The sequence below is a fragment of the Chiloscyllium plagiosum genome, unplaced genomic scaffold (genome assembly GCF_037043375.1).
Source record: "Chiloscyllium plagiosum isolate Xiang-an unplaced genomic scaffold, Cpla_swu_hap1 HiC_scaffold_15, whole genome shotgun sequence".
Classification (NCBI taxonomy): Eukaryota; Metazoa; Chordata; class Chondrichthyes; order Orectolobiformes; family Hemiscylliidae; genus Chiloscyllium; species Chiloscyllium plagiosum.
In genome coordinates this window covers 357,195-375,646 of record NW_028270153.1, presented here as the reverse complement: position 1 = coordinate 375,646, position 18,452 = coordinate 357,195, and the positions used below count along the sequence as shown (strand labels likewise).

At 42.9% G+C, this 18,452-nt stretch overlaps 1 protein-coding gene across 2 annotated transcripts in view; it reads left to right on the top strand.

Moving 5' to 3' along the window:
• The window catches only part of fer1l4 (fer-1 like family member 4), a 368,573-nt gene that overhangs the window by 122,183 nt on the left and 227,938 nt on the right, over nt 1-18,452 (top strand). For both annotated transcript variants that reach the window (XM_087994630.1, XM_087994631.1), the window contains exons 20-23: nt 893-980; nt 1,930-2,046; nt 12,309-12,461; nt 17,267-17,450. In XM_087994630.1, the coding sequence (XP_087850756.1) occupies nt 893-980; nt 1,930-2,046; nt 12,309-12,461; nt 17,267-17,450 (542 nt within the window). The remainder of the gene's footprint in view (nt 1-892; nt 981-1,929; nt 2,047-12,308; nt 12,462-17,266; nt 17,451-18,452) is intronic.

The window sequence follows — 18,452 nt, the reverse complement described above, 5'->3', positions numbered from 1 at the left end:
CTCACCATAACACTTAATTCCCTTACTCTTGAAAAATCTATCCTTGCCTTCAAAACATTCAACTGGATAGCCTGGGCAGGGAATTCCACAGATTCATAACCCTTTGGGTGAAGAAGTTCCTCCTTAATTCAATCCTAAATCTGCTCCCCCTTATTTTGAGGCTATGCCTGCTAGTTCTCATTTCACTTGCTAATGGAAACAATCTCCCTGATTATACCTTATCTATTCCCTTCATAATTTTATATGCTTCTGTAAGATCCCCTTCATTCTTCTAAATTCCAATGAATATAGTCCCAGTCCACTCAATTTCTCCTCATAAGCCAACCCTCTCCACTCTGGAATCAACTTAGTGAACATCCTCTGCACCCCCTCTAGTGCCAGTATGTCCTTTCTCAAATAAGGAGACCAAAACTGTACTCCAGCTGTGGCCTCACCAGTACATATACAGCTGCAGCATAACCTCCTTATTTTTAAACTCCATCCCTTTAGTAATGAAGAACAATATTCCATCTATCTTCTTAATTACCTGCACCTGCAAACCAACTTTTTGTGATAAAAGAATCATGTAAGGATGATAGAAGTGTCATGCAACAGCTGGATGTTGGGAATAATTTTAAATGATTCTGGGATTGTTACGTCTTGTGTAGTCGTCACAACTAATCTCCAATTGCTGCTTTAATGTATAAAACTGGGAGAAATGGCTGAACCGATTTGCTACACAATAGACGCTGATTCCTCAAGCACTACCATCTGTAAATCTTTACAAAGCTGTATTGTATGAAAGCCACTAGAGATATTAAAATGTACATTTATCATCATATTCTAGTTGTCAGTTGGGATTTGCTATTTTGCTCACAAAATTAAAGTTGACTATTTGTTTTCTTTGTGCTAGGCAATACCACATCTACGCTGAAAAGAAAACTACAAGCAGACCCAACAATTTGGATAGATGTCGGATTAAGTCCTTAAAGCATAATATTGTGAGTGAATGGGGACTTGCTATTTCTAGAAAATCTCGAAGCTACTCATTAATTCTTGAGTAGATTTATTCAATTGGGAGCAGTTTGTTCTTTCTTTTGCTTTCAGTTACTGACATATCACCATGAGGGAACACACGATTGGATTAGTGTTGGTGGAGGCAGTATTTGGTCAGTATTTAGCCAGAGACAGAACTGCAGTTCCACATTGGGCCAGTGTCACTATAAGTGACTCCATACTAAGCCCGTGTCAGTACAGAAGACAATAATTTATTAATGAAAGTGACTCGCAGTTGTTCCACTGATAGTATAAGGGAATTTATGCTGACAGTGCTGGGAATACCCGCTATATCATTGTCAGTATCAGGATTCCCCAATAGGCCAATGTCAGTATCAGGTTTCCCCACTGGGCCAGTATCAGTATCAGAATACCCCACTGGACCAGTGTCAGTGCTGGGAATTCCAACTGAGCCACTGTCAATGTTGGGATTTTCTAATAGTCCAGTATCAGTAGCATGATTCTCCACTGGACCGGTGTCAGTGCCAGGAATCCGCACTAGATCAGTGTCGGTGCTGGGAATCCACACCGTGCCACTGTTGGTCCTCACTGACCACTGTGTCAGTTCTGGGATTTCTCACTGGACCCATGTCAGTCCTGGAATCCCCAGTGGGTCAGTATATGTCTACAAAGACATTGCAAGATGGGACACTTTACTGATCTGACATGACAATCTCATGTTTAATTGAATCCCTTTACACACCCAGGCCTAGTTCTCTGTGCTTCAATTATCCTGAAGATAGTCGTGAGTGTGGTGCTGGAAAATCACACCAGGTCAGGGCAACATCCGAGGAGCAGAGAATTGATGTTTCGGGCTTAAGCCCTTCATCAGGAATAAGCCTGAAAATATTCTTGTTTTGATACAGAGAATGTTTTCTATTTAAAACTTTCCAGATTATCCATGCAAAGCAGGCACTTAGAATTATGAAGAGATTGAACAAGAAAAATGTAAAGGAGCAACTCCGTGAAGCACAAAAGCTACTGGAGAAAATCAAAATGCGAGTGGAGGAGGTGAGATCACTATTGGATAATTTATGAACTATCTGAGTATTTCAGTAGGTTGTCCAGAAATTTATAAACTGGGAATTAATGTGCAACTATTTGATTTTTCTCTAGTTGTTCAATGGGATGTTAGCTTGTAGTTAAATATTATGTAGGCTTCCCTGTGCATGAGGAATTTCATTCTGCAATCCTACAGCTTCATCGAGTAGCTTTCCTCTTGGAAATTAGATTAGATTCCCTGCAGTATGGAAACAGGCCCTTCGGCCCAAGTCCACACCGACCCTCCGTAAAGCAACCCACCCAGACCCATTCCCGACATTTACCCCTGACTAATGCACCTAATACTATGGGACAATTTAGCATGGCCAATTCACCTAACTTGCATATCTTTGGACTGTGGGAGGAAACCGGAGCACCCAGAGGAAACCCATGCAGACACGGGGAGAATGTGCAAACTCCACACAGACAGTTGCCTGAGGCGGGAATCAAACCCAGGTCCCTGGCGCTGCGAGGCAGCAGTACTAACCACTGAGCCACTGTGCCGCCCCTTGAGCAGAGCGTGGCTGACCTCCATCTCTGTGCGACTGATATATGTGCTTCCCTTATCCTTCATTCTTCATTCACCACATGCATATCCCACCTCTAATCTGCCCCACACAGTATCAGTGTTTGAACTGGTGACTGTGTTTTTACCATTACTGTCTGCTTGTTCTTGATCCATTACCTGAACAGGTTGCTTTATTTTGGTACCTGAAAGACACAGGGTTAGAATTGTGATGAGAGGAGAGGAGAAAGTGAGAGGCACATGTTTATCTTATCTGCAGCTTGTAAAGTTGAAGAAATTATAGGATATAAGGAGGAAAGTCATGGATGTGGACACTGTCATTTTCAATAGATGCAGCCTCATCACTGACTACAACCTCAGCAATGGCTGATCCAATATTGGCCTGCACTGTGTCCTCCAAAAAGGAGACCTCAAGACCATAAGTTATAGGAGATGAATTAGGCCATTCATAGAATCATAGAGTCATACAGGATGGAAATAGACCCTGCGACCCAATCATTCATGCCAACTAGGTTTCCTGAATTGAACTAGTCCCATTTGCCTGCATTTGGCCCATATCCCTGTAAACCTATCCATGTACCTGTCCAAATGTCTTTTATATGTTACATTTGTATCCACCCCTACCACTTCCTCTGGCAGCTCATTCCAAATATGCATCACCTTCTTTTGGATAAGGTTGCCCCTCAGGTCTTTTTTATATCTTTCTCCTTTCATCTTAAACTTGGGTATTGTGTCGCGAGAAATGATTAGTTAGCAACATTGTGGTGTGAGATCCTTTAGGGTAAATGACCATAATCTGGTAGAATTCCATAAGATGAGAGTGTCACAATTAAATCTGAAACTAAGATCCTGAGTTTATAGAAAGCTAACTTTGATGGTATGAGGCAAGGATAAATTGGCCAAGGATACTTGACGGTGGATAGGCAATGGCAGACATTTAAGGAACACATGGGTGAACTTCAGCAAATATACATCCCTACTGGGAATAAGGGCTTATGCCCGAAATGTCAATTCTCCTACTCCTTGGATGCTGCCTGACCTGCTGCGCTTTTCCAGCAACACATTTTTCAAATAAGAGTAAAACAGGGAAGGTGGCTCAACCATGGCTAACAAGGAAAACCAGGAACAGTGTTAAAGCTAAAGAGGAGGCATATAATTGCCAAAAAAAGCAGCAAACTCAAGGATTGAGAGAAATGTAAAATTCAGCAGAGGAGACAAAGAGTTTAATTCGGAAAAGGAAAATAGAATATGATATGCAAGTAAGCTTGTGGAAAACATAAAAACTGACTGCAAAATCTTCTCTTCTACGTGAAGAGAAAAAGACTGATGCAGACAAATGTGGCTCCCTTGCAGTTAGAATCAGGTGAATTCATAATGAACAACAAAGACATGGCAGACCAGTTGAATAAATACTTCGGATCTGTCTTTGCTAAGGAGGACACAAATAATCTTCAGGAAATGCGAGTGGACAGAGCATGAAGGAGAAACTGAAGGAAATCCTTATTAGTCAGGAAATATATTGAGGAAATTGATGGGATTAAAACCTGAAAAGTCCCCAGAGCCTGATGCTCTGCATTCCAGAGTACTTAAGGTAGTGGCCCTAGAAATAATGGATGCATTGATGATCATTTTCCAGCATTCTGTAGATTCTGGAAGAGTGCCAATGGACTGAAGGAAAGCTAATGCAATCCCACACTTTTAAAAAATGAAGGGAGAAAATGGGAAATTAGAAGCTGGTTAGCCTGATGTCAGTGGTAGGGAAAAATCTGAGAATGGGGATAAGCCATTCAGGACATGATACGGGTAGCAAACAGAGTTGTTGTCTCTGGTTTATTACCCGTGCCACGTGATAACAAGGCAAGGAATAGGGAGAGAGAGCAGTTGAACTCGTGGCGACAGGGATGGTGCAGGAGGCAGGGATTCAGATACCTGGATAAATGAGACACATTCTGCGGTAGGTGGGACCTCTACAAATGGATGGTCTACATCTGAACCAGAGGGGTACCAATATCCTGAGGATGGGCATGGGGGTGGGGGAGATGGGAACTCGAATTTTCGAATGCTCTTTGGGAGGGTTTAAACTCATTCAGCAGGGGGATGGGAATCTGAATTGTAGCTCCAGTGCACAGGGGGTTGAGAGTAGTGAGGTCATGAACAAAGTTTCAAGATCACAGGAGTGTACCGCCAGGCAGGAAAGTGGTTTGGAGTGTGTCTACTTCAAAGCCAGAGTATTCGGAATAAGGTGGGTGAACTTGCAGCTGGGTTAATACCTAGGACTTTGATGTTGTGACCATTTCAGAGACGTGGATAGAGTAGAGATAAGAATGATTGTTGCAGGTTCTGGGATTTAGATGTTCCAGTAAGAACAGAAAAAATGGTAAAAGAGGAGGTGATGTGGCATTGTTAGTCAAGGACAGTATTACGGTGATAGAAAGGATGTTTGATGAGGTCTCGTCTACTGAGTTAGTGTGGGTTGAGGTTAGAAACAGGAAAGGGGAGGTCACCCTGTTTGGAGTTTTCTATAGGCTTCAAAACGTTCCAGAGATGTAGAGGAAAGGATTACAAAAATAGTTTTGGATAGGAGCGAAAGTGGCAGGGGAGTTGTACCGGGGGACTTTAACGTTCCAAATATTGACTGGAAACGCTATAGTTTGAGTACTTTAGATGGATCAGCTTTTGTCCACTCTGTGCAGGAGTGTTTCCTGACACAGTATGTAGATAGATCAACAAGAAGCGAGGCCACATTGGATTTAGTACTAGGTAATGAACCAGGCCAGGTGTTAGATTTGGAGGTAGGTGAGCACTTGGTGATAGCGACCACAATTTATTAAACATATATTTTAGAAATGGAAAGGGTTAGGCATATACCACAGGGCAAGAGTTATAGTTGGAGGAAAGGCAATTATGATGCGATTAGGCAAGATTTAGAATGCATGAGATGAGGAAGGAAACTTCAGGGGATGGGCACAGTTGAAATGTGGAGCTTGTTCAAGGAAAAGCTACTGCGTAACCTTGATAAGTATGTTCCTGTCAGGCAGGGAGGAAGTGGTCAAGTGAGGGAACCGTGGTTTGCTAAAGAAGTTGAATCTCTTATCAAGTGGAAGAAGGAGGCTTATGTAAAGATGGGATGTGAAGGCTCAGTTAGGATACTTGAGAGTTACAAGTTAGCCAGGAAAGACAGAAAGAGAGAGATAAGAAGAGCCAGGAAGAGACATGAGAAGTCTTTGACAGGCAGGATCAAGGAAAACCCTCAAGCTTTCTATAGGTATATCAGGAATAAAAGAATGAATATAGTAAGATTAGGGCCACTCAAGGACAGTAGTGGGAAGTTGTGCGTGGAGTCCAAAGAGAGGCACTAAATGAATATTTTTCGTCAGTGTTCACACAGGAAAAAGACATGTCATCGGGGAGAATACTGAGATACAGGCTAATAGTCCAGAAGAGATTGAGGTTCATAAGGAGGAGGTGTGAGCAATTCTGGAGTGTGAAAATAGATAACTCCCCAGCCCACATGGGATTTACCCTAGGATTCTCTGGGAAGTTAGGGAGGAGATTTCAGAGCCTTTGGCTCTGATCTTAATGTTGTCATTATCTACAGGAATAGTGCCAGAACTCGGGGAATAGCAAATGTTGTCCTCTTGTTCAAAAAGGGGAGTAGAGACAACCCTGCTAATTATAGACCAGTGAGCCTTACTTCAGTTGTGGGTAACGGTTTGGAAAGGATTATAAGAGATAGGATTTATAATAATCGAGAAAGGAATAATTTGATTAGGGTATTCAACACAGTTTTGTGAAGGGTAGGTTGTGCCTCACAAACCTTGTTGAGTTTATTGAGGAGGTGACCAAACAGGTGGATGACCTCTGCAAATAGGACGGTCTTCACTTGAACCAGAGGGGTACTAATATCCTGGGTGTAAATTCGCTGGTGTGAATTAAACTAGCTCAGCAGGGAGATGGGAACCTGATGTGAAGTTGCAGTGCACAGGAAATGGGAGTAGGGAGGAAATAGACAGGATTTCAGGGTCACAGGAATGTGTTGGCAGACAGCAAGCTGGTTTGAAGTGTGTCTACTTCAATGCCAGAAGTATCCGAAATAAGGTAGGTGAGCTTGCAGCATGGATAGGTACCTGGGACTTTGATGTTGTGGCCATTTCGGAGACATGGATAGAGCAGGGTGAGGAATGGATGTTACAGGTTCCAGCGTTTAGGTCTTTCATTAAGAACAGGCAAGGCAGTAAAAGAGAAGGTGTGGCCTTTTTAGTCAAGAGTAGTATAATGGTGACTGAAAGAACTTTTGACGAGGACTTTCATCTACTGAGGTAGTATGGGCTGAGGTTAGAATCAGGAGAGGAGAGGTCACACTTTATAGGCCTCCACAGAGTTCCAGGGAGGTGGAGGAGAGGATTAGCAAAATTATTCTGGGTAGGAGTGAAAGGAACAGGGTGGTCATTATGGGGGACTTTAACTTCCCCAACATTGACTGGAAATGCTATAACTCAAGTACGTTGGATGGATCCGTTTTTGTCCAATGTGTGCAGGAGGGCTTCCTGACATAGTATGTCGAAGGGCTGAGGAGAATATTGTGGAAAAGAATGAGATACGTGATATTAGACTAGAAAGGATCGAGGTTGGTTACGAAGAGGTGTTATCAATTCTACAAGGAGTGAAAGTAGACAAGTCCCCTGGGCTGGATGGGATTTATCTGAGGATTCTCTGGGAAGCTAGGGAGGAGATAGCGGAGCCTTCAGCTTTAATCTTTGAATCGTCATTGTCTACAGGTTTAGTACCAGAGGACTGGAGGATTGCAACTGTTGTGCCCTTGTTCAAGAAGGGCAGTAGAGATGACCCAGGTAATTATAGACCAGTGAGACTTACTTATATTGTAGGAAAGGATTTGGAAAGGATAATAAGGGATAGGATTTATAATCATCTAGCAAGCAAGAATTTGATTTCAGATATTCAACATGGTTTTGTCAAGGGCAGATCATTGAGTTTTTTGAGAAGGTGACCAAACATGTGGATGAGGGTAGTTGACCTTTGATAAAGTTCCACATGGTAGGTTGTTGGAGAAAATGCAGAGGCATGGGATTGAGGGTTATTTAGCAGTTTGGATTAGAAACTGGCTTTCTGAAAGAAGGCAGTGAGTGGTGGTTGATGGAAAATATTCAGCCTGGAGTCTGGTTACTAGTGGTGTGCTACAAGGATCTGTTTTGGGACCACTGCTGTTTGTCATTTTTATAAATGACTTAGACGCAGGCAGAGGTGGATGGGTTAGTACGTTTGCAGATGACACTAAAGTCGGTGGAACGGTGAACAGTGTGGAAGAATGTTGCAAGTTGCAGGGGGCTTGGAAAAACTGCAGAATTAGGCTGAGAGGTGGCAAATGGAGTTCAATGCAGCTAAATGTGAGGTGATTCACTTTGAGAAAAATAACAGGAAGGCAGAGTACTGGGTCAATGGAAAGATTCTTGGTAGTGTGGATGCGCAGAGGGATCTGGGAGTCCATGTGCATAGATCCCTGAAAGTTGCCACCCAAGTTGATATTACTATGAAGAAGGCACACGTGTGTTAGATTTCATTCGTAGAGGGATTGAGTTCCAGAGCTGCAATGTCATGCTGTAACTATACAAAACGCTAGTGCGGCATTCCTTGGAATATTGTGTACAGTTCTGGTCGCCCCATTACAAGAAGGATGTGGAAGAATTTGAAAAAGTATAGAGGAGATTTACCAGGATGTTGCCTGGTCTGGAGGGAAGCTCTTATGAGGAAAGGCCGAGAGACTTGGGTGTATTCTCATTGGAAAGAAGAAGGCTAAGAGGAGATTTGATAGAGACATACAAGATGATCAGAAGATTAGATCCTAGGATGATGACATCAGCTTGTACAAGGGGGCATAACTACAAATTGAGGAGTGATAAATTTAAGACAGATCTCAGAGGCAGGTTCTGTACTCAGAGACTGGTAAGGGCGTGGAATGCCCTGCCTGCCAATGTAGTTAACTCAGCCACATTAGGGACTTTTAAACAATCCTTGGATAAGCACATGGATGATGATGGGATGTTGTAGGGGGATGAGCTTAGAATAGTTCACAGGTCGGCACAACATTGAGGGCCGAAGGGCCTGTTCTACGCTGTATTGTTCCATGTCCTATGAGGGCAGTTGATGTGGTGTATATGGATTTCAGTAAAGCGTTTGATAAGGTTCCCCATGGTATGCCTTTGCAAAAAATATGGAGGCATGGGATTGAGAGTAATTTAGCAGTTTGGATCAGACATTGGCTCGCTGAAAGAAGGCAGAGGGTGATGATACACAGGAAATGTTCATTCTGGAATTCACTTAATTGTGGTGTACTGCAAGGATCTGTTTTGGGCCCATTGCTGTTTGAAATCTTTATAAATGACCTGGATGAGGGCGTAGAAGAATGGGTTAGTAAATTTACGGATGACACTAAGGTCGGTAGAATAAGTACAGAAAGATGTTGCAGGTTACAGATGTTGCAGGTGACATAGATAAGCTGCAGAGCTGAGCTGAGATTTGGCAAATGGAGTTTAGTGTGGAAAAGTGTGATGTCACTCACTTTGGAAGGAGTAACAGGAGCGCAGAGTACTGGGCTAATGGTAAGATTCTTGGCAACTTGAATAAGCAGAGAGATTTCGGTGTCCATGTACATAGATCCCTGAAAGTTGCCACCCAGGTTGATAGGGTTGTTAAAAGGTATACGGTGTGTTAGGTTTAATTGATAGAGAGGTTGAATTTCAGAGCTGTGAGGTCATGTTGCAGCTGTACAAAACTCTGGTGCAGCCGCACTTGGAGATATTGCGTGCAGTTCTGATCATCGCTTTATAGGAAGGACACACAGGAGATTTACCAGGATGTTGCCTGATATGGAGGGAAGATCTTATGGGGAAAGACTGAGGAACTTGAGGCAGTTTCTGTTAGAGAGGTTAAGAGGTGATTTAATAGAAACATAGAAGATGATCAGAGGGTTAGATAGGATGGACAGTGAGGGTGTTTTTTATCGGATGGTGATGGCTAGCACGAGGAGATATAGCTTTAAATTGAGGGGTGATATATATAGGACAAATGTCAGAGGTATGTTCTTTACTTAGAGAGTAGTGAGGGCGTGGCATGTCCTTCCTGCAACAGTCGCAGACTCGCCAACATTAAAGACATTTAAATGGTTATTGGATAAACATATGGATGATAATGGAATAGCTTAGGTTAGATGGGCTTCAGATTGGTTTTACAGGTCGGCGCAAGAGTGACGGCTGAAGGGCCAGTACTGCGCTGTAATGTTCTATGTTCTATGTAGATTGCAGAGTCTTTGGAAGTACATGGTAAAGGAGTCAATACAGCTTCATCAAAGGGAGGTCATAACTGACAATCTAATAGAATTCTTTGAGGAGGTAATGAGCAAGTTAGACACAGAAGAGTTGGTGCACATGATCTATTTAGATTTCCAGACAGCCTTTAACAAGGTCCTGCACAGGAGGCTGCTAAATAAGAATAAGAACCCATGATGTTTAGGGCAAGTATGGATAGAGGCCTGGCTGACTGGCAGAAGACAGGCAATGGGGTAAAGGGGTCTTTTTCAGGATGGCCACCAGTGACTAGTGGAGTTCCACTGGGGCCAGTGTTGGGACCACAACTATTCACATTATACATTAACAAGTGGACGAAAGAACTAAGCACATTGTTACTAAATGTGCATCTTACACAAAGACAGGTGTTGAGGCAAGTAGTGTTGAGGAAGTGGGGATGCTGCAGAAAGACTTGGACAGGTTAGGAGAGTGGGCAAAGAAATAGCAGATGGAATACAATGTGGCAAAGCATGCGTTTATGGACTTTGGTAGGAAGAATAGAGGCAGACACTATTTTCTAAATGGAGAAAGGTTTTATGCTTGATTGGCCCTAATCTTACTCTAGTCATTCTTTTATTCCTGATATAGCTGTAGAAAGTCTTAGGGTTTTACTTGATCATATCTACCAATGACTTTTCATGTCCCCTCCTGGCTCTTCTTAGCTCTCTTTAGGTCTTTCTTGGCTAACTTGTAACTCTCAATTGCCCTAATTGAGCCATAACATCTCATCCTAGCATAGGTCTTCTTCGTCCTCTCTACAAGAGATTCAACTTCCTTAGTAAACCATGGCTCCCATGCTCAACAGCTTCTTCCCTGCCTAACTGATATATACTTGTCAAGGACCCGCAGTAGCTGGTCCTTGAATATGCTCCACTTTTCAATTGTGCCCATCCCCTGCAGTTTCCTTCTCCATCCCATGCATACTTAAACTTGCCTAATTGCATTTTTATTGCCTTTCCACCAGCTATAACTTGCCCTGAGGTATATACCTATCCCTTTCCATCACAAAAGTAAACATAACCGAATTGTGGTCAGTATCACCAAAATGCTCACAAATCTCCAAACCTAACACCTGGCCGGGTTCATTACCCAGTACCAAATCCAATGTGACCTCGCCCTTTGTTGATCTGTCTACATACAGTGTCAGGAAACCCTCCTGCACATATTGGACAAAAATTGACCCATCTAAAGTACTTGAACTATAGTGTTTCCAGTCAATATTTGGAAAGTTAAAGTCCCCCATAACAACTACCCTATCATTCTCACTCCTATTGAGGATCATCTTTGCAATCCTATCCTCTACATCTCTGAAACTATTTGGAGGCCGATAGAAAACTCTCAAGGGGATAACCTCTTCGTTCCTGTTTCTAATCTCAGCCCATACTACCTCAGTAAAGGAGTCCTCAAAGATTCTTTCTGCAACTGTAATACTGTCCTTGACTAACAGTGCCACACTACTCCCTCTTTTACCACTTTCTCTGTTTTTACTGAAACATCTAAATCCCGGAACCTGCAATGACCATTCCTATCCCTGCTGTATCCATGTCTCTGAAATTGCTACAATATCGAAATCCCAGGTACCAACCCATGCTGCAAGTTCACCCATCTTATTCCAGATACTCCTGGTGTCGAAGTAGACACACTTCAAACCAACTTCTTGCCAGCCGGTGTCTTCTTGTGATCTTGATATCTTAGTTCTGACTTCACTGCTCTCATCTACCTGTATACACAAACTACAATTTTGGTTCCCATTCCCCTGCTGAATTAGTTTAAACCTACCCAAACAGCATTAGCAAATTTCCCCCCAGGATATCAGTACCCCTCTGGTTCAGGTGAAGACCATCCTGTTTATAGAGGTCCCACCTATCCCAGAAAGAGCTCCAATTATCCAGGAATCCAAAATCCTCTCTCCTGCACCATCCCTGTAGCCATGTGTTCAACTCCTTGGCAGCATATGATTGGGAGTATTCTGAAAACTGTGCAGCCCAGAACATTTCTAACACTGTAGACTATGAAAGTTCTGGTAGTACCTAGTCTGGAACATTCTTGCTGGGAGAAAGTGAGGACTGCAGATGCTGGAGATCAGAGCTGAAAAATGTGTCGCTGGAAAAGCGCAGCAGGTCAGGCAGCATCCAAGGAGCAGGAGAATTGACGTTTCGGGCATAAGCCCTTCTTCAGGACATTCTTGCTGGTGTATATTTGAAAATATTCGTGTGTTTGGGAATTTGTGTCAGATTCCAGCTCAGAGAGACTAGGTTTCCTGAATTGCCAATCACAGAGGTGATCACTTACTGGCTATAATTCCCTTGGAATATTCTGAAATAATTTCTATGGACTTTCCTCAGCCACAAACACCAGTCCCGGATGTCTTTATCTGGATGCTGAGCAATGGCAAGCGTTTAGCGTATGCACGTATTCCCGCCCGACAGATTCTTTACTCAGTGGCAGAGGAAGAGAAGGGAAAAGACTGTGGGAAAATTCAAACCATCATCATGAAGGTAAGCAATGATTGAGAAAGAGATAGATGCAATGAGATCTGGGTGTCCTCATATATCAATCACTGAAGGTAAGCATGCAGTGTACAGGCAGTGAAGAAGGCATATGGTATGTTGGATTTCATTGCGAGAGGATTCAAGTAAGAAGAAGGATGTCTTGCTACAACTGTCCACAGAATGACTAATTTTTGAACTTTTATACTATTTTCCCATAGATTGTAAGAAATAAATATTTATGAAAAGATATCAGTCGTGTAATAAGACCACACACACAGTGGACTGGAAAGGTTTGATTGACTATGAACAGTTGGAGATTAGAGAAAAGTGACCCTGGCACTTGGCTGTCAAAGGACTGTGCCAACATCTTGTGCTACAAAGCAGCTCTTGCTTAGCAATCACCTGTTCACTTAATTTGATGCTCAGTTGTGTTCCTCAAGGGCCATTTGGCAACTCATTTCATACAGCTTGGTCCACACATGGACAAAGAGTTGATCTCAAGAGATGAATGATATGGAGGAACCAGTGTTGGACTGGGATGGATGGATGTAAAAATTACAGAACACCACGCTATTGTCTTACAGGTTTACTTGGAAGCACTGGCTTTCAGGGTGCTGCTCCTTCATCAAGTAGCTGTGAAACAGGATCATAAGACACAGAATTTATAGGAAATGATATATCATTTCAATTGCATGACACTTTCCCAAATATGTACTGTGCCCAAAAAGCAGGACAAATCAACTCGACCAATCACTGTCCCATCAGTATTGTGTAATTTTTACTTCCATCCATCCCAGTCCAACACCGGTTTCTCTATAGCATTCATCTCTTGAGATCAACTCTTTGTCCATGTGTGGACCAAGTTGTATGAGGTGAAAGACCCTTGAGGAACACAACTGAGCATCAAATGAAATGAACAGGTGATTGATAAGCAAAAGATGCTTCGTAGCACAAGATGTTGGCACAGGAGAAACTGAGGACTGCAGATGATGGAGATCAGAGCAGAAAATGTGTTGCTGGAACAGCGCAGCAGGTCAGGCTTATGCCCGAAACATCAATTCTCCTGTTCCCTGGATGCTGCCTGACCTGCTGCACTGTTCCAGCAACACATTTTCAGCCAAGATGTTGGCACAGTCCTTTGACAGCCAGTGCCTGGGTCACTTTTCTCTAATCTCCAACTGTTCAGTAAAGTGATGGAAGGTATCATCAACAGTGCAGCCTTTGTTTAGGAATAACCTGCTCAGTGACACTCACTTTGGGTTCCATCAAGGCCCATTACAGCCTTTGTTCAAATATGGGCAAAAGAGCTAAATTCCAGAGGTAAGATGAGAGTGATCACCCTTGACATTACATAGACATAGAACAATACAGTGCAGAACAGGCCCTTCAGCTCTCGATGCTGCGCCAACCTGTGAACTAATCTAAGCTCATCACCCTACATCATCATCCATGTGCTTATCCAAGGACTGTTTAAATGCTCCTAATGTGGCTAAGTTAACTAAGTTGACAGGCAGGGCATTCCACACCCTTACCACTCTCTGAATAAAGAACCTGCCTCTGACATCTGTCTTAAATCCTGCTCCTCAGATGCTGCCTGGCCTGCTGTGTTTTTCCAGCACCACATTTTTCAACTCTGGTGTCCAGCATCTGCAGTCCTCACTTTCTCCTAGTTAAATCTATCACCCCTCAATTTGCAGCTATACTTCCTCGTACAAGCAGTCGTCATCATCCTAGGAAAAAGACTCTCACTGTCCACCCTATCTGATCCTCTGATCATCTTGTATGTCTCTATTAAATCCCTTCTTAGCCTTCTTCTCTCCAATGAGAACATGCCCAAATCCCTCAGCTTTTCCTCATTGGACCTTCACTCCAGACCAGGCAAGTTCCTGGTAAATCTCTTCTGCACCTTTTCCAATGCTTTCACATTCTTCTTGCAATGGGACGACCAGAACTGTACACAATGCTCCAAGTGAGGCCGCACTAGCGTTTTGTATGACATCACGGCTCCGGACCTCAATCCCAATGTGATCTATGTACATTGGCATCAAGATCCCTCTGCACATCCACACTACCAAGAATCTTTCCATTGACCCAGTATTCTGCTTCCTGTTATTCTTCTCAAAGTGAATCACCTCACACTAATCTGCATTAAACTCCATTTGCCACCTCTCAGCCCAATTCTGCGGTTTATCCAAGTCCTCCTGCAACTTGCAACATTCTTCCACACTGTTCACCATTCCACCGACTTTAGTGTCATCTGCAAACGTAATAACCCATCCATCTATGCCTGCATCTAAGTCATTTATAAAAATGACAAACCGCAGTGGTCCCAAAACAGATCTTTGTGGCACACCTCTAGTAACCAGATTCCAGGCTGAATATTTTCCATCAACCACCACTTGCTTCCTTCTTTCAGAAAGCCAGTTTCTACTCCAAACAGCTAAATCACCCTCAACCCCATGCCTCTGCATTTTCTCCAACAACCTACTATGTGGAACCTTGTCAAAGGCTTTACTGAAGTCCATGTACACCACGTCAACTGCCCTACCCTCATCCACATGCTTGGTCACCTTCTCCAAATCTCAATGAGGTTTGTGAGACACAACCTGCCTTTGATGAATTCTTGCTGACTATTTCCAGTCAAATTGTTGCTTGCTAGATTATTATAAATCCTATCTCTTATAATCCTTTCCAAACCTCTTCCTACAACAGACGTAAGGCTCACTGGTCTATAATTACATGAGTCATCTCTACTGCCCTTCTTGAACAAGGGCACAACATTTGCAATCCTCCAGTCCTCTGGTACTAAACCTGTAGACAGTGACGACTCAAAGATGAAGGCCAAAGTCTCCGCCATCTCCTCCCTAGCTTCCTAGAGAATTATCAGAAAAATCCCATCTGGCCCATGGGACTTATCTACTTCCCCACTTTCGAGAATTGATATCACCTCCACATTACAAACCTCTTTTGAGTCTAATAGCCTGTATCTCAGTCATCCCTTCTACAACATTCTCCTTTTCCTGAGTGAAAACAGATGAGAAATATTTGTTTAGCATCTCTCCGATCTCCACAGATTCCACATACAATTTCTCACTTCTGTCTTTGATAGGCCCTATTCCTACCCTAGCCATCCTTTTATTCCTCATATACCAAAAGAAAACTTCAAGGTTCTCCTTTATTCCACCTGCTAAAGACTGCTCATGCCCCCTTTTTTCTCTTAAGTCTCTCTTTAAATCCTTCCGAGCTAATCTATATCACTCCATTGCCTCATCTGAACCATCTCTCCTCAACATCACATAAGCTTCTCTCTTCCGCTTAACAAGAGATGCAATTTCTTTAGTAAACCACGGTCTCTTTATTGCTTCCTTCCTGCCTGACAGAGATATACCTATCAAAGACACGCAGTATATGTTCCTTAAACCAGCTCCACATTTCGATTGTCCCCTTACCCTGCATTTTGCTGCCACATTATATGTCTCCTAAGTCTTGCCTATTCGCATTATAATTGCCCTTCTCACATCTCTAACTCTTGCCCTGTGGCATGTACCTATCCCTTTCCATCGCTCAACTAAACATAACCTAATTATGGTCACTTCAAAGTGCTCACCTATCACTGACTCAAACAACTGGCCTGGTTCATTGCCAAGTGCCAGGTCCAGTACGGCCTCCCCTCTTGTCAGCCCTTCGACACACTGTGTCAAGAAACCCTCCTGCACACATTGGACAAAAACGGATCCATCTGATGTACTAGAGTTATAGCATTTCCAGTCAATATTGGGGAAGTTAAAGTCTCCCATAATGACCACCCTGTTCCTTTCACTCCTGCCCAGAATTGATTTGCCAATCCGAGGTTGCATTTGACAGTGTGCCATCAAGGAGCTCTAGCAAAACTATAATCAATGGGAATCGGGCAGTGGGTGTAAATTCTCCACTTGTTGACATCATACCTGGCACGTAGGAAGATGGTCGTGGTTGTTGTGAAGGTGATTTATTTCAGCTCCAACACATCTCTCTTGGAGTTCCTCAGGCTACTGTCTTTGGCTCAACCATCTTCAGCTGCTTCAACAATGATCTTCCATCCATTATAAGATCAGAAGCAGGGATATTCACTGATGACTCTACAATGTTCAGCAACATTTGTGACTCCTCTGATATTGAAGCAGTCCATGTTGAAATATAGCAAGGTCTGGACAATATCCAGGCTTGGGCTGAAAAATGGCATGTAGCATAGTGTCAGGCAATGACTAATTCTTTCAAGAAAAAATATAATGATTGTCCCTTGACGCTGAATCTCCCACAGTCAACATCCTGAGGTTACCTTTGACTAGAAACTGAACTGATCTTGCCTTGTGAATAAAATCAAAATACAAAATGGTTAGGCCACAAGTGAATTATTGTGTCTATTTCTGTTTTCCACACTTTAACAAAGCGTGCAGAATAGATTTACAAGAATGATTCATGATGAGGGACTTAAGTTAGAAAGTTATCTTGGAAGTCCTGCTGTTGTCTTTGGAGCAAAGGAGATTGAGGGGAGGGATAGGGTTGTGCAGAGCTTCTGTTTTGTCTCTTTGTCTCACTACTCTCCTTTCCCTTCTTCTGCATTTGCTTAAACCCCACTACATTTCAAATGTTCCTCACTTCTACTGAAAAGTCATTATCCTGTTTTTGTCTCACCAATTGAGCATTTTCTTTTTTTAAATTTTCAGCTTTCCAGTCTCTGCTGCTTCTTCATGTGATAACTTTCTCAGACATATTTATCAATTATTATTTATTCCATTCTGACTCAAAATTGTTCCATTGTTTTTAACCAGGCACCAGGTGCACCTATTGGGGAGATTTTTGCAAAACTGGAGCTTTACATGTGGCTGGGAGTTACAAAATCCATCAAAAGCAACATAAGCAGTCTGCCTCAAGAGTTTATTCCAGTCTATGAGGAGAGTGCAAGGAGAACAGAAACTTCTCCACCACTGCCACCGATCAAGCTGAACAGTGACTGTAAGGGATTATTTGTAGACTTGTATTCTATCCATAGCAGCAACACATTCTTTACCATGTCCTGTACCCCAACTGATACACCTTCCCATATCTTCCACCTATATCTGTCCCATATCCCCTACCTATACAGCTTCCCAAATCCCCCAATGGTGCTATCTCCCACCCATACACTCTCCTACACATCATCCCAAATCCCTGCTGAATCCTCACCTGTACACCCTCCCTTATTTCCCACCTATGGGTGGGGTTACCCTCCTGTAACCCCACCCATGCACTTTCTCATAACCTACACCTGTAAACCCTCCCGATCCTCATCCATACACTCTCCCATATCCTTCACCCATACACTGTTCCATATCCTCCCATTAACCCTCTTATACACCCTTCTGTATCAATTACTTGGACATCCTCCTATAACTGCTATTCATACCCCCCCCCCATATCATCCACCCATACACTGACCCACATGCTCAACCCATACCCTTCTTGTATCCCTCACTTGCAAACCCTCCTGACCCTCACCTCTATACCCTCCTATATTCTCCAACCATAGTCATGGGGTCAAAGACTCATATAGCATGGAAACAAACGTTTAGTCCAACCAGTCCACGCCAACCATGTTCCCCAAATAAACTAGTCCCACCTTCCTACGCTTGGTTCATATCCATCCAAATATCTTTTGAATAGTTTGACTGTACTTGCATTCATCACTTTTTCTAGTAGTTCATTCCACACATGAAGCACTTTGTATTTTAAACAATTGCCCTTATGTCATTTTTAACTATTTCTTCGCTCACCTGAAAAATATGCCCCTAATTTTGAACTCCCCCACCCTAGGGCAAAGACCCTTGACATTCACTTATCTATGCCCCTTACGATTATATAAACCTTGATAAGGTCACCTGTCAACCTCCTACATTCCATGAAACAGTCCCAGCCTATCCAGTCTATTTTCATAAGTCAAACCCTCCATTCTTGGCAACATCCTGGTAAATCTTTTCT